Source organism: Medicago truncatula, chromosome 5 (genome assembly GCF_003473485.1).
Source record: "Medicago truncatula cultivar Jemalong A17 chromosome 5, MtrunA17r5.0-ANR, whole genome shotgun sequence".
NCBI lineage: Eukaryota > Viridiplantae > Streptophyta > Magnoliopsida > Fabales > Fabaceae > Medicago > Medicago truncatula.
This window is the reverse complement of record NC_053046.1, coordinates 16,298,524-16,315,159: the sequence shown is the minus strand read 5'-3', so window position 1 is coordinate 16,315,159 and position 16,636 is coordinate 16,298,524. Positions and strand designations below refer to the sequence as shown.

Genomic DNA, 16,636 nt, shown 5'->3' with positions numbered 1-16,636 from the left:
AGTCTGCCTTAAAACTAAGTTACCTCAATTTGCCAGTAAAATTGAGACAGTGTTTTTCCTTTTGTGCATTATTTCCCAAAGATGAAATTATGAGCAAGCACTTCATGATTGAGCTTTGGATTGCTAATGGCTTCATTTCATCCAATCAAATGTTGGATGCAGAAGGTGTTGGTAATGAGGTGTGGAATGAATTATATTGGAGATCATTTTTCCAAGATACTGAGACAGATGAATTTGGTCAAATTACATCATTTAAGATGCATGATCTTGTTCATGAACTTGCTGAGTCAGTTACAAGAGAAGTTTGTTGCATCACTTATAACAATGACTTGCCTACTGTGTCTGAGAGTATCCGCCACCTCTCAGTTTACAAGGAAAATTCATTTGAGATAGTCAATTCAATACAGTTGCACCATGCCAAGTCATTGAAGACCTATCTGGCGGAGAATTTCAATGTGTTTGATGCTGGACAACTTTCACCTCAGGTATTGAAATGTTATTCTTTACGGGTACTTTTGAGCAATAGACTAAACAAATTGCCTACTTCAATTGGCGGTCTAAAATATCTAAGATATTTAGATATTTCTGAAGGTAGCTTCAATAGCCTTCCAAAATCGCTTTGCAAGCTTTACAATTTGCAAGTCTTGAAGTTAGATGCTTGTTATAATCTACAAAAGTTGCCTGATGGTTTAACATGCTTAAAAGCTCTCCAACATTTGTCTTTAAGAGGTTGTGATTCACTATCAAGCTTGCCCCCTCATTTAGGAAAGCTGAATTCCCTAAAGACTTTAAGCAAATACATTGTTGGCAACAAAAGGGGGTTCCTTTTGGAAGAACTGGGACAACTTAACCTTAAAGGACAGTTGCACATCAAGAATTTAGAGAGAGTTAAGAGTGTAGCAGATGCCAAAAAAGCCAATATTTCAAGGAAGAAACTGAACCATTTGTGGTTGTCATGGGAAAGAAATGAAGTCTCCCAACTACAAGAAAATATTGAGCAGATTCTAGAAGCGCTTCAACCTTATGCCCAACAACTTTATTCTTGTGGCATAGGAGGATACACAGGTGCGCATTTTCCACCATGGATTGCTAGCCCTTCTCTCAAAGATTTAAGTTCTTTAGAGCTTGTGGATTGCAAGAGTTGTTTAAACCTTCCGGAATTGTGGAAACTACCTTCTCTAAAGTATCTAAACATATCCAACATGATCCATGCTCTCCAAGAACTATATATTTACCATTGCAAAAACATCAGGTCAATAACCAATGAAGTATTGAAAGGACTACACTCTCTCAAGGTGTTAAATATTATGAAGTGCAATAAGTTCAACATGTCATCGGGTTTTCAATATCTAACTTGTCTTGAGACGTTGGTGATTGGTAGCTGTTCAGAAGTCAACGGTTTCCATGAGGCTTTACAACATATGACTTCTTTGCAGTCCTTAACCTTATCTGATCTTCCAAACCTTAGAATCTCTGCCTGAATGTTTCGAAAACTTTACCTTGCTTCATGAGTTAACAATTTATGCGTGTCCCAAATTGTCTGGTCTTCCAACGAGCATCCAACTCCTTAGTGGTCTAAAATCATTGACTATGAAAGGTTGCCCAAATTTAGAGAAGCGGTGCCAAAGGGAAATAGGTGAAGACTGGCCGAAAATAGCTCATGTTGAGTATATCGACATACAAAATGAGTACATAAAAGAGGGGGGATACGGTGGTCGATATTTTGAGGTTGAGGCAGGTTTCCTAGGGAGCTCTTTATAGTTTGAAACACATATTAAAAGTTTTGCAGATGTGGATCATTAAATTTTATCAGGTATTAGAAAATTCCATTTGTTTATTAAGTCTTTTGTTTATGACAATCAATTTCTCTAAGTGGTATTAATTTATGGTTTTTTGTTGCCAGATCTGATCCTTATCTGGTTGTCCTACTTAGACATTGGCAAGTATGCAAGGCCATGTTGTTGCATGTTAATCATTCATATCCACAGAGAAAAAACTACATTGGAGGAGGTATAGTTTAATATAATACGTACCCTATGTCAATTGCATTTGGAACCAAAAAAAATAAATCTTAATGTCCTTATTATTACATTCCAGTTAGAGAAAGCTTCTTATTGCATCAAATGCTTCTTTTTGGAGAACGTGATGGGTATTCAATGGTAACTTTCCTGCATAATGAATACAGAACATCTTTGAGGTGCACGATAAGATGTGACAAGTGACTCAGGAAGGCTATTTTGATCTTCAACTTCAACTTTGGCTTTGGTGGCGCAATCCTATTTTATGTATGGGTTTTATGACTTAGTGTTGCAGTTGGTTGGTGTTTTGTTCAGTGTTTTGATTTTGTAATGAACTTTTTGTAAGTTGAAGAATTGGAATCAGTTCTTGTTTGTATGGAGTTGAATAACTAGTTTGTACTTATAACTTCGAATTTTTTTTATAATTTTATATGATGAGTTATAGAAACATGGATATGAGAAATTCAAAATCATCACGTAATTATGGTAGAAAAATAATATTCAAAAACATTAATTTCTTACTAAACAACAAGGACTTTAAACTACATATCTGTTATCATTTCATAAGATAGCCGATGTCCTAATTGACTCGGCTGTAACTCTTGTAATCGGGATCCTTTCATTAGTTCAGCACTTCAGCTACTACCTTTCATTTTCATAGTCGACTGCTCTCTTCTTCAATTTGTCTGCTCCCCTTTTATGTTTATATATGCCAGAATATCTTATTTAGATTGTGCTCACTGAAATTTAGTTTGCTGGTTGATGGAAAGGAGAAGAAGCTAAGGTACACTTTCTACAAGCTAATCTTCTACAATGAGATTCAAATATGTTGCAATTCCTGCTGACAAATAAATAGTTGAGAAGTGAGCAAGCCTCCCCTGCAAAACAAGTTAGAAAGTAGAAACCAAACACTTACACCACAAAGATGTGATGCCAGATCCTATTTATATCATTCAATATTAGTTTTAGAACAATTTTATGTATCTCAATCTTTAATTTTATCTAAATAATGAACATGTTCTTTGATAATAGTTTTGAATGTTCATTAGGTTTTTTTGCTTATAACTTAATGATTTGGTCATTAAATAGGTAAATTGAACTGATGTACAAATGTGTGTTATTTGTTAAAAAAGAATCTATTGCCTACGTAGGTCTTCCAATGCTACGCATTTGATCTATTTTATAACAGAGAAATTCTATCAATCCTGTGAAAGTACAATTAATTGATGCTTCAGTCCAATACAATGCTAAATTAGCAACCTAAAGATTTGACAAGATTAGTCAGGAAAGCTTCTCAATCAATGAAATTTAATAGCATAAAACATCCTAATAACGAAATCATAAAAACATCTTAATTGGAATCCAACTTCTCCTTAGATAAGTCCATTACTTGATGTAGTTGTCCAAATATTCCAGCTCTACACAATTTGGTAATATAATCATGCAATAAATTAGAATTTTTTTTTCCTTCTATAAAGGCACCAACCCTGAAACAACTATTTAATATCTCAAAGAAAAAGAGTAGAGGTCTTAAACAATTGTCTTCTTGCCCAAAGCCTCTCAAGGCACTTCTGGTATAACTTATGCTAACAACTTTAGTTGTGAATATGGTATTAGAAAAAGTGGAAAATGTGAAGAGTAATACTATATTAAAAAGAAAAGATATCCAAAATAAAGAGGTAGAATATGATTATAGTGCTTCCTTTACGTTAATTAATTGTTAAATCAAAACCCTTAATGTGTAGAAACCATCTTTAGCATCTATACCCAACTAAATATTGTTTCATCAGTAATCCCTTCCTTAATGGTTGAGAAACCTTGCCTTGCTTCACAAATTGTTCCAGTAATGTTGCTTATATTATATTGGTTGCCAACTTTTGTTCATACTATAAAAGGACATAAAACTTGTCCTTGTCGATCATCACGCATCATAAACTTACAGTACAACCAACCTCACTAACACATTCATTTTACAATTCAGAGCTTAAGAGATGGCTGAGGCGGTCCTTGAAATTGTGCTTGGTAGTTTGAGCGAACTCATTCGAAAGGAGATTAGCCTATTTCTCGGTTTCGATCAAGAGTTTAACAGGCTGGCCAGCTTGCTGACAACAATTAAGGCTACACTTGAAGATGCTGAAGAGAAACAATTCTCCGACAGTGAAATCGGTAGAGATGTTAAGGATTGGCTGCTAAAACTCAAAGATGCTGCTTACACCCTCGACGACATCATGGACGAGTGTGCTACTGAAGCATTGGAGATGGAGTACAAAGCATCCAAGTGTGGACTATCACACAAGGTATCTAGTACTTAAAATATTATGAAATATCTTATAATATCTTTTATATTATATTATAGTAACTTTAGTTATTTTTTAGTTTCAATTGGTCTTTCCAAAACAAAACAAAAGAACCTAGTATCAGTTTATAATTTTAGACTATCTGTTATGATTATAGTTTATATCGGCTATTCTTGTATATGATTTGTTTATTATTTATGATGGAGTCTGAAATGGATTAAACATAAGAACTGATTAAAGTTTATAAAGAATTCCCAAAATTTTAGGAATCTACTAATTGTTTCACACCCTTGTTTGTTGCTAGTTCTATTTTTGTGCATTCTGGGCGCTGTACAATTGTTGTGCACATTCTTTTTGTGCTCTATTTATGTTTGTTAATGCCTATTTCTTTCTGATCAGTTGAGTGCATCTTTGTATTAAGTCAGATATGTGGTCATATATCAAGTCTCACAGTCAGTTCGAAGTAGTTTGTTGTTCATCTGTCCAAGTCACCATTGTCATAGTGTGTTTTTTTGCCTTTTCTCAATTCATTTCTAATGGAAGGCTCTCTAGACATTGGTCTCAGCACGCTATCAATAGTCTCAGGGGGTTGGGAATCTGGGATCCTAAATAAAATAGAAATGTCCATTATTATAGTTTTGAAATAAATATATGATATAAAAAACACATTTCTAGAATTAGAGACATCAATTTAATATTTATACAGCACAACTTTGATCATGGAACAAATGGAGAGAATAAAACAATGGGGAGGATCTTTAATCAGTCTCAGGTATAGTCCATTCATTCGTCCAATCAACTTCAAGGTTGAGTTGTTGGCACCAGTCATTGATGACATGTCCCACATAACTTGTTTTATTAGTCTTCGTCGCCCTACCATCGTCAAGGCTGAGTCGTTGGCACCAGTTTCGAAAAAACTTTGTGACCTGTTCCACATTTAATTTGATTGTTTCATGTGAGTGACAGCATCTTACTCAATATTGTTGCAGTTTATTATGGAATTGATACTAGTTGGTTTGGTTTGATATTTATAGCATGCTTAGATCTTAGTAAGCTTTAACTTGAGAGGAAGTGTTAGAATATTATAAAATGTCTTATAATATATTTTATATGATATTATATTCGAGTATCTTAAGTTATTTTCTAGGATCAATATATAATTTTAGAGTATCTTAGAATATCTCTTAGGATTATATGCTATATTACTTATATTACTTCTGTTTATTATGATTTCTTCTTGGAATATAAATAGGGATTAGTATTTAGTCTTTGGGATCAAGCTACTATTCAATTAGTATCAACAATATTCAAGGTTTTTATTATTTTCTCTCTTCTTTTTATCCAAAATCTCACAACTTCAACAGATGCAGAGCTCTTTCCTATCCTCTTTTCATCCAAAGCATATTGCTTTCCGTTACAAACTTGCTAAGAAAATGAAGAGGATAGGAGTCTGGTTAGATGACATTGCTGCAGAAAAGAATAAGTTTCATTTAACTGAGATCGTTAGAGAGAGAAGTGGAGTAGTCCCAGACTGGCGACAAACCACCTCAATCGTTACTCAACCTTTAGTCTATGGAAGAAACGAAGATAAGGATAAAATTGTAGACTTTTTGGTTGGTGATGCTTCCGAACAAGAGGACTTATCCGTCTATCCAATTGTTGGGCTAGGTGGACTAGGTAAAACAACACTTGCTCAACTCGTCTTCAATCATGACAAGATAGTCAACCACTTTGAGTTAAAAATTTGGGTGTGCGTTTCAGAAGATTTCACTCTAAAAAGAATGACAAAAGCCATCATAGAAGGGGCAACTAAGAAGTCCTGTGAGGATTTAGATCTAGAGCTACTTCAAAGAAAACTTCAAGATCTACTTCGAAGAAAAAGATACTTGCTTGTTTTGGATGACGTGTGGAATGACAAACAAGAGAATTGGCAAAGATTGAAATCTGTATTGGCTTGTGGAGGAAAAGGCGCTTCAATTTTGGTCACTACCCGTCTTCCAAAGGTAGCAAAAATCATGGGAACAATACCTCATCATGAATTATCAAGGCTATCTGACGAAGATTGTTGGGAATTGTTTAAACAACGAGCCTTTGGACCAAATGAGGTACAACAAAAAGAGCTTGTGATCGTAGGGAAGGAGATAATAAAGAAGTGTGGGGGATTCCCTCTTGCAGCAATAGCACTAGGAAGTCTCTTGCGGTTTAAAAGAGAAGAAAAGGAATGGCTATATGTCAAGGAAAGCAAGCTATGGAATTTACAAGGTGAAGCTTATGTCATGCCTGCCTTGAGATTAAGTTACTTGCATTTGCCAGTAAAATTAAGGCAATGCTTTTCCTTCTGTGCATTATTTCCCAAAGATGAAATTATAAGCAAGCAGCTTTTAATTGATCTTTGGACAGCTAACGGCTTCATTTCTTCCAATCAAATGTTGGAAGCAGATGACATTGGTAACGAGGTGTGGAATGAATTATATTGGAGGTCATTTTTCGAAAATACAGAGAATGTGGGATTTGGCCAAATTACAATATTCAAGATGCATGATCTTGTTCATGATCTTGCTGGGTCTGTTACACAAGATGTATGTTGCATTACAGATGACAACAGTATGCGTACTATGTCTGAAGAGACCCGCCACCTTTTAATTTACAATCGAAACTCATTTGCGGAAGCCAATTCAATTCAGTTGCACCATGTCAAATCATTGAAAACCTACATGGAGTTTAATTTTGATGTCTATGAAGCTGGTCAACTTTCACCTCAGGTATTAAATTGTTATTCTTTACGGGTGCTTTTGAGTCATAGACTAAACAATTTGTCGTCTTCAATTGGTCGTCTAAAATATCTAAGATACTTAGATATTTCTGAAGGTCGCTTCAAAAATCTTCCAAATTCCCTTTGCAAGCTTTGCAATTTGGAAGTCTTGAAGTTAGACGGTTGTGTGTCTCTGCAAAAGTTGCCTGGTGGTTTGACACGCTTAAAACGTCTGCAAAACTTGTCTTTAAGAGATTGTGACTCATTGACAAGCTTGCCCCGTCAGATAGGGAAATTGACTTCCCTAAATACTTTAAGCAAATATATTGTTGGAGAAGAAAGAGGATTTCTTTTGGAAGAATTGGGACAGCTTAATCTTAAAGGGCAGTTACACATCAAGAACTTAGAGAGACTAAAAAGTGTAACAGATGCCAAAAAAGCCAATATGTCAAGGAAGAAACTGAACCAATTGTGGCTGTCATGGGAAAGAAATGAAGTCTCCCAACTACAAGAAAATGTTGAGCAAATTTTGGAAGCACTTCAACCTTATGCCCAAAAACTCTATTCATTTGGTGTGGGAGGATATACTGGTGCATATTTCCCACAATGGATATCTATCCCTTCTCTAAACGATTTAAAATCTTTAGAGCTTGTGGATTGCAAGAGTTGTTTAAACCTTCCGGAGTTGTGGAAACTACCTTCTCTAAAGTATCTAAAATTATCCAACATGATCCATGTTATCTACCTATTCCACGAGTCATATGATGGAGAAGGTTTAATGGCTTTGAAAACTCTTTTCTTGGAGAAGTTGCCAAACCTTATAGGGTTATCAAGGGAAGAAAGAGTAATGTTTCCGCGTCTTAAAGCACTTGAAATCACTGAATGTCCTAATTTGTTGGGCTTGCCCTGTCTTCCGTCTCTTAGTGATTTGTATATTCAAGGGAAATACAATCAACAATTACCAAGTTCAATTCATAAACTTGGCAGTCTTGAATCCCTACATTTCTCTGATAATGAAGAGTTAATTTACTTTCCAGATGGAATCCTAAGAAACCTTGCTTCTCCTTTAAAGACACTTGGTTTTCATCGACATTCCAAACTTAAGATGCTTCCAACTGAAATGATTCACATTCATGCTCTCCAGCAACTGTATATTAACGACTGCAGAAACATCGAGGAATTGCCAAATGAAGTAATGCAAAGACTGCATTCTCTCAAGGAGTTGGATATTGTCGGGTGCGATAAGTTGAAATTGTCATCCGATTTTCAGTATCTAACTTGTCTTGAGACATTGGCCATTGGAAGTTGTTCGGAAGTGGAAGGTTTCCATGAGGCTCTACAACATATGACTACTCTGAAATCCTTAACATTGTCAGATCTTCCAAACCTAGAATATTTGCCTGAATGCATCGGAAACCTTACCTTGCTTCACGAAATAAATATTTACAGCTGTCCCAAATTGGCTTGTCTTCCTACAAGCATCCAGCAAATTAGTGGTCTGGAAATATTGAGTATTCATGATTGCTCCAAATTAGAGAAGAGGTGCCAGAAGGAAATAGGCGAGGACTGGCCAAAAATAGTTCATGTTCAGTATATTGAGATAGAAAATGACAATCTAATACACGGTGGACATGGTGGTTCTTATTTTGAGGCTGATACAGGTTTCCTATGGCATTCTTTATAGTTGGCGACATATTTGAAGTTGTTAACATGTGGATCGCTACATTTTATCAGGTATTAGGAAATTCTAGATTTTTTTTTAATAATTTCTCTATTTTATGGTCTAATTTCTCTAAATGGTTTTAATTTACATTTTTTTTTCTTTCTGTTTTCAGGTCCTCAAGTTGTTTTCCCACTTTGATAGAGAAATATGCAAGGCCAAGTAGTAGCATATTAACCATATATTATCCACAGAGAAAAATTAGAATGGGAGGAGGTATAGTTTGATATAATACTCTATGTTGATTGCATATTTTTTCTGCTAGATAGACGAAATGACAATAGCCACTTGAGAACTCACATGCACAAGTGAAGGAGCCGGGGTTCGAACCCCGGTCACTGCATTCGATGTAGCAATTTTGACATTTTTTTCAATTGAGCTAGGACTTGTGGACACGTAGATTGCATTTTAAAACCCCTTGAATAATATATTTGAATGTGCTTATTATTATTATTATTATTTGATCATGCAATTATGCTATGATTTAGGTACAATCTAGTTAGAGAAAGCTTCTTGCTACATCAAATGCTTATTTTTGAAGAACAGGATCAGTATTCAGTGGTAGCTTTCCTCCATAATGGTTCGTTTTCTCTTACTTTATTTGTTGCACACATTCTTCTGACGTGATTGTATTTCGATTATCCTTATAAACTTCTAAAATTGAAGATATGTGCTTTCCTACTTTGGAGGCAAAGTTATCTCTGAAAATTTAAATGTGGAATTGGTTAGGGTGTGCTATGTTTGAGCTTGCAAAACCAACTGATTTTGAGATCCAATATCTGCATGAGGCTTTTAAAAAGAAAAGTTTTGATAGCCTAGATTTGGATTCCATGAGAAAATGTGAGTTTCCCTTGAGTTAGAAATAGACATGCTCAAAGTAACATAATAATTCATTTTATATCTTCAATATGGATTTCTTATGTCATTTATAGACTCTCATTATCAATTGTGATGAATACAGAACACTTGCAAATTCTGAAATTTGGTTCTATTCATGACTCAAGGAACTACAGATACAAATGTACCTTGTCCATCAGTTGTGTGTTCCGCCCAGATTTGGAAGAGCATGATTGCCCTATATTTTTTTGCTTGTGATGCTAGTATTCAATGTTGGCATATCGCTGGTTTATGGGAGGCTGTTCATAATCAGATGCAAAGGTGTTCTGTAGCAAGTCTGGTGATAGAAATTTGAGCCTGTGAAGCTGATAGCGTGGTTAGCAGATTTCCAATGCTACTGTGGTCTGTGGCAGAACAGAAATGACGTTATCTGGAACCAACACAGATCAACTCCTCGAAAACTTTGCATCTGTGCTCATGAGTGGTGGATGGAGTGGGATGAGGTGTAGGTGCGGCGCGGCATATCTACAAATGCTGCTGACAGTTTGGTTAGATGGGAAAGACCAGGTGCAGACCGTTTCAAATGTAATGTTGACGTGGCATTCCGCAAGCTACTTAACAAGATGAGTTATGGCTGCTGTTTTGGAACTCTGCTGGGGAGTTTCAGCATGAACATACGGGTTGGATGACGCCGGAACTTTCTGTTATCGAAGGGGAGGCATACGCGTTATGGTCTTATGGAATGCTATTGTTTAAGGTCTGAGCTTGGGGTTTACAGATATTACTTTTTAGTCCAGTTCCAAAGTATCAGTAGATGCAATTCACTCCAATTAAGTGGGGTGTCTGAATTTAGTTTAATTGTTGCCGAAATAAGACATTTGTAAGGCTTCGATCATAACTTTTAGGTGAAGTTTATTCTCTGTCAAGCGAAGATGGTTACTCATAGTCTTCCAAAAAGTGGTCATTTCTAGTGCTAGTCGACAATTTTATGATTATGTTCCTGTTTGTATTCATCGTTTATTAATTAATGAAATGAGTTAAGTTTGCTTGGTTAAAAAAAAAGTGAAAATAAAAACGATATGGCATTATTCCACTAGAGATACCTAGCATTATAGTTGAGGAAAATCTAATATGATTAAGAAATATTACATAGTGACTAATTTAAAGAAATATTAGAAGAAACTATTTGGTTAACAAAATATAATACTGTTGTCCCTCAAAAAAAACAAAAATATAATGTTGCCACAACTTTGTTTCCTTTATACTTAAAAAATATTCAGATACTTATCTAAAGCTCAAGACAACGGGGGCATAAAAACAATGGAGATTACCCTCGTGCTAGTTTATTCTCCTCAAAGAAAATCAAGCAAAGGTACTATGTCCTCAATAGATTGAACCTACGCTACAGGGTAGGAAGCATATCCAACTGTTCCACCACTGATAAGCATGTTAAGTAGAATGCCCAAGTCGTGATGGGGTGTCCATGCATCGAGGCAGAGAACCAATAAGGCTTCTTTCACCATCGAAGTATTTCAAAAAACAACTCTAGACGTATAAGCCATGAGCTAATCTATTCAAATCAGGATTGAAGAACATTCCCAATAATGACATGAAATATTACGCATAGATATTCAAAGAAAAACTATAATTTATATAAAACATGCATGCAAAGGATAAGTAATACGAGGACAATCATCAAATATGAAAACCAAGTCGCAAGGACTGCAAATTGTCATGGCGTTACCACCTCGTCTACAAACCAATAAAATTAAAATATTACACAGATAAAGATTACAAAAGTGAATCACGCTGCTTGATCGACATTGCCATCCTCCCCATCCTCGTCGCCAACATCCTTACTAAAATTGTTGGGCACAACCACTTCCTTCCTTTAATGAAGTTAAGGAAGTGTAACACATCAATATTCAATTCAACGTTAAGATTCATATATCTGATATGATTGATGATGTTGTCGAATGCATAAGGGACGAACTTTAAAATGTCTTTCTCAAATTCAACCATCTTAACAATCAATTGAAATTTGTTAAAGTTAGCATACTCCTCGGTATCAGAAGGATACCTAATATCAACATGCTTTATGGCTAATTTCAATGTCGTTGTAAGTTTCTATTTTTCTTTCTCAAGGACTTCAACCCTTTAAGCATATCCTTAGTAGCTTTAAAAGCTTCTGCAAACTTATTCTTCATCAGCTTTGAGGTTTCCTAAAGCTTGCTTTTCACAAACTCTAGGGTTTTGACCTTCTCATCCAAGGCATCATTCTATATAGTCAAAATCTTAATGAAGGCTTCCCTTTCAACCTTCTCATCGATCAAACCTAGTTGGACCTATGCTTTATCGCTATATTGTTGAAAATCATTCTATGTTTTCATCAGACCAGCCTCCATGATTTCTTTTTACTTGTGAATATTTTATGCTCTCTCCAAATACTAACACTTTTGATCATTCAAAAATTGAGCAACGACCAACGTCTTAACCGGGACCATGTTTCCCCTAAGCGACAACCTTTTTCCAACCAAGAAGACCAAGGTTTGTGATGATGGAAGTGTCTGCATTCCTAACTTTCATGACGAAATCAGTGTTGAACAAACTTGTGCTCGACCACACAACGGGGAGAAATAACGAGTGTTCATCACACAAGATCTGGAAATCATCATCTTTCTTCCATGCACTCCTTGAAGCAGCATCCACCTTGCTCTTCTTTGCAACAGCAACATTACCATTTTCAGTTATTGGGAGTTTATCTGCAACCCTGTAAGTGATCAAAGACACAAATTGTGGTATTTCCTTCGAAGATGAAGGTCTCAACAACGTTCCCAAAGAAAGAAGTCTGCAAGGAATGTTAGCTTCAATTTTGTTTGCCTCAACTTTCCGGGTCCAATCTTCTAGTTTTGTTAAGCAAGATTCACTAAAAAATTTCAGGAAGTTAGGCATGTTATTTGCAAACACAAAGAAATCGAAAGTCAAAAACTAGTTTAAAAACAACAAAGTTGCAAGATATAGAAAATATACAAGCATACCCAGCAGGATCCTCCCATCCTTATCATTTTCACATTAAACCATATTATGATTGTCCATATAATGCGTTTTGGTTTTAGGTTTGCCATCAACATCAAAAGAGGGATCATTTCCTTGTCGATCAGAATATAAGAATAAAGCTCGCTACATATTTGAAAAGGTGATCATATTCATCTCAATCATATTTACTTAGGAGATCATATATATGAGTAAAAGAAGAAATTGGTCCTAGATTCATAATGATCCCTAACCCAATAAAGAGGAAATTGAGGACCCTTCTCGATAACAGGATCCCTAACATTATTTTTTCCCACCTTCCCAGAAAAATCTCTTGTCGGTTGGGTCTTCAGTAAATTGTCTAGAGTCATTCTCATTTTTTTACCAAAGCATGAAATATTTATCTTCGAACCCACAAATAGAATCTACAAACATCTAAAAAAAACTTAGTGGTTTGCTTCAAAGAAACCTAGCAAGCCTTGCCACTCTCATCTAAACCGCATTGAAGGTTGAATATACAAAAGAACAAAGGAATGGTGGATACCATCTCTAAATAAATTCAAAGGAATTTGAAGGCCTTTATGTAGTCCATCAATCTCCTTTTGAAGAGAAGAGAAAGGCACGTTGAAAGCCATGGCTTGATAAACAATGTCCTACATAGGGAACATCATCCCATCGTAACTAGTGCAAGTCACTTGGATCGAGGAAGGGACGGGAATTTCCCAAGTCGTAGTTCTAGAGTGATCGATGGCAGTAAAAATAAAAAGGGCTCTTGAGAGGCATCCCCCGAATGAATGGTAGGAGTACACAAGGTCTCAACGGCAAAAAAGGAGCAACTCGCTTCGACACATGGGGAAATAGTTTATTTCTTCGTACTCTTCTTGACCAATTCACCTATAGAGTGGAAAAGAACCACTACACCGGAAAAAACTTAAAGCAAATATTGTGTAGAGGAAAACAATAAATTATGGGAATCAACCACCACACAACAGTGGATGAATGTCCCTTACTTATAGATTGCATGACTAAAAAGTTTGAGAGTTGTGTATTAGTCAGAATGTTGCCTCGAGAGGTTGAGCTGAGATTGGAATTTTGGGAGTCTTTTGCTGCCTAAAGTTGTTTTCACCTCAGCAATGGGCATATGTAATGAACCTAATTTCTTAACCTAAAATTCTCTAATGATTCAACATTTAATATATAATGTTAGTGTTTATTTTTATTGAACATGTTTTGACATCATTCAAACTTCAAAGTTGTGCCAACACCAAAATCGGGAACATTGTATTATGCTTAATCACAATTGTTCTTAACATATCCTAATTTCTCGTTCTTGTCATCAAAACAAAATATAACTTCATATAGTTTGTGGATTGACTTATTTTTTCATTGTGGTTCATATGAATCATAACTATAATTATTGATAAATGTCTGAGTACCTTATGCTTCCGAGTTTCACAGGTTCTACCTCAAAATGAAGGAGAAAATTTCATATATGGCATGCTTGCTTTTCCTTTGTTGGAGCTTGGACAAATGAAAGAAGCCGAGGAAGCTGCCAAAAGAGGATTTGAAATCAACAACCAAGATGGCTGGTCACAGCATGCTGTAGGTCAATCTATTCGTCAAAATTTGGGAATGTTCACTCTAACTTTATGACACTGTTCTGAAATGTAATAAATTAGCACTTCAGTAAGTAATGTAATAAATTAAATGTTGTTCTGCAGACATGTCATGTTCTTCAGTATGAGTGCCGTTTTAGAGAAGCCGTTGAGTTCATGGAAGAATGTTCGCCGTCATGGAACTCTTTTTTATCGTTTATGTAAGCCTTTTTTATTCATTTGACTATGGATATGTCTCATTTTGTATTAATCAGCTAAAGAGTTCCCAATTTTTTCAGGTTGACTCATAATTGGTGGCATGTAGCACTTTGTTACTTAGAAGGGAATGCTCCAATGCAACGTGTGCTCGAGGTATATGACAATTATATATGGAAGGAGCTAGACAAAACCGATGCTACGGTTCCTGAGGTACGCGATTTTATGAACATTGTTAGTACTAATGATTTTCATTTTCTTCCATTTCTCATGAATTCTTACCTCATTTGAACTTAGGTATACTTAAATGCTGTGGCTCTGCTTCTGCGGTTGTGCGTGCGTGATGAATTGGAGTTTTTTGGTGATCGGCTCAAGATGCTAGCAGATCGCCTTGCTGATCAAGTAAGTTATGATTCACAGTAAATGATATAATATAAACAAATGAAATGTTAAATGGAAGAATGCTTTATTGTTCATCTTGAATTGTTAATTTAAATTCTCAACCCCCTTGCGTTTTGGTTATAGTCAGTACTTAAATGTGTTCTGTTCCCATGAGTTGAAAATCAGACTGAACATTAAACTTGCGGTACTTCCAGTACACAATAATTACTTATAGATTAAACTATATAACACGAGAGAATAAGAGAAAGAAAGAAAAAGTCAAATATGAACTTAGTGTTTTTGAATAGTGTATCTTGTAACGAAGAAATAAAGCCTATATATAGACATCACGCTGCTTGTCTTGCACTTCAAGAAATAGCCTTGTGGACTACAAGACATGTCAAGCAAGAAAATCCTATTGTATTTGCACTTTCTTGAGAAACAAGTAGCGTATCCACTTTCTTCAACATGCATATTTTCAATCATCACCAACAATCTCCACCTTGATTGAAAATGCTACATTTTCATCCATTCTTTTCACCGAAAATTATAATTCAAAAGAACTATATCATACTCCACCATAAAGAGTATAATCACTTGAAGTTAAACCACTCCAAGATCTTCACATTGTCTTCATTGACAATCATAGTTCAAAAGAACTATCATACTCTACTATAAAGAGTATAGTCATTTGAAGCTTAACCACTTCAAGAATTTCACTTTGTCGAAAATCAAACTAAAAATTTATGGTGCAACTTCCATGTTGGCATGGCAGGAAGCTTTTCAACCACCAACAAAATCTCACAGCACACTTTGCATCAATGTCAATCAATGTTAATCTATTAATCTACACATTGTGTAATCTCGATTGTCTCAACATCCTTGACTTGAAAATTGCACAAGTCAAAATTGATTCTTTCGTCAAATTTTCTCTAGCCCAAACTTCACATCAGAACTTGTGACCATGACATTTAATAGAAATGTACATAATTGGGAAATCACAAATCAATGGGACCAAGAAGGAATGAAGCATTTGGAAATGAAATGGAACAAAGGACAAGAGATAAATGACTTCCATGCAAATTTAATAATTTATTTATTTTCCTTGAAAACAATAATTTCTTTATTTAATATTTTAAATTAAAAAAATGTTAACAAGTGTCTGGGACATCGGTTAACAAGACTTCTTAAATTAAAGAATTAACATTATGTTTTAATTTCTAGAACTAGAATTAATTCAAATTTGAATTTTAGGATTTGATTTAATCTTTATTTTAAGATAAGGTCAGATTTAAATTAATTAGGGTTCCGTTAAAGCTCTACTGAACGAGGATTATTGAGTAAGAATTAGGATATTTGTCTATTTGATTCTTAAAATTGTTGTTAGAGCTTATTGACTTCGTCATAATTGGTTGTAGCATCTTTGTGACTTATAAATTGAATATACACCTCGATTGTTGATTGTGGTTTCATCCACACACCCGTCATCCTTCAATTTGGCATTGATGGCTTTGTGATTGAATCAAACTTGAACCTGGGATTTCTTTTACTTCAAACATAATTTTTTTAAATAAAATCAATTATTCATTTTTTTTATCATTGCAAAATCAAACACACTATAGACAAAATAATTTCTAATTCACAACATTCAAACATGTCAAAATCAATTATACACCATAATTATTTTTAACTTTATTTGAAAGTGAAACCAAATATACAATATATTTGATAGATTTGTTCAATCCATTTGCACATATCAAATTCAATTATACAACTCATAGATCATT

General features: G+C 35.0%; 3 protein-coding genes across 3 annotated transcripts; all 3 read left to right on the top strand.

The window, feature by feature from the left end:
• The first annotated feature begins 89 nt into the window (after positions 1 to 89).
• LOC11413217 (disease resistance protein RGA2) lies at positions 90 to 1,481 on the top strand. Its single transcript, XM_024783648.2, has one exon. It carries the CDS (start codon positions 90 to 92, stop codon positions 1,479 to 1,481), a length of 1,392 nt encoding a protein of 463 aa, XP_024639416.2.
• A 4,090-nt stretch (positions 1,482 to 5,571) lies between these two features.
• Positions 5,572 to 9,367, top strand: LOC11422626 (putative disease resistance protein RGA1). The gene is made up of 3 exons (XM_024783309.2): positions 5,572 to 8,801; positions 8,903 to 9,003; positions 9,276 to 9,367. Exon 1 carries the CDS (start codon positions 5,680 to 5,682, stop codon positions 8,749 to 8,751), a length of 3,072 nt encoding a protein of 1,023 aa, XP_024639077.2. The 5' UTR covers positions 5,572 to 5,679; the 3' UTR covers positions 8,752 to 8,801; positions 8,903 to 9,003; positions 9,276 to 9,367.
• A 4,387-nt stretch (positions 9,368 to 13,754) lies between these two features.
• LOC11411409 (tetratricopeptide repeat protein 38) lies at positions 13,755 to 14,909 on the top strand. The gene is made up of 5 exons (XM_003613457.4): positions 13,755 to 13,800; positions 14,116 to 14,259; positions 14,379 to 14,473; positions 14,552 to 14,681; positions 14,766 to 14,909. The coding sequence occupies exons 2-5, from the start codon at positions 14,155 to 14,157 to the stop codon at positions 14,889 to 14,891; spliced, it is 456 nt and encodes a 151-aa protein (XP_003613505.4). The 5' UTR covers positions 13,755 to 13,800; positions 14,116 to 14,154; the 3' UTR covers positions 14,892 to 14,909.
• Positions 14,910 to 16,636: the final 1,727 nt, after the last annotated feature.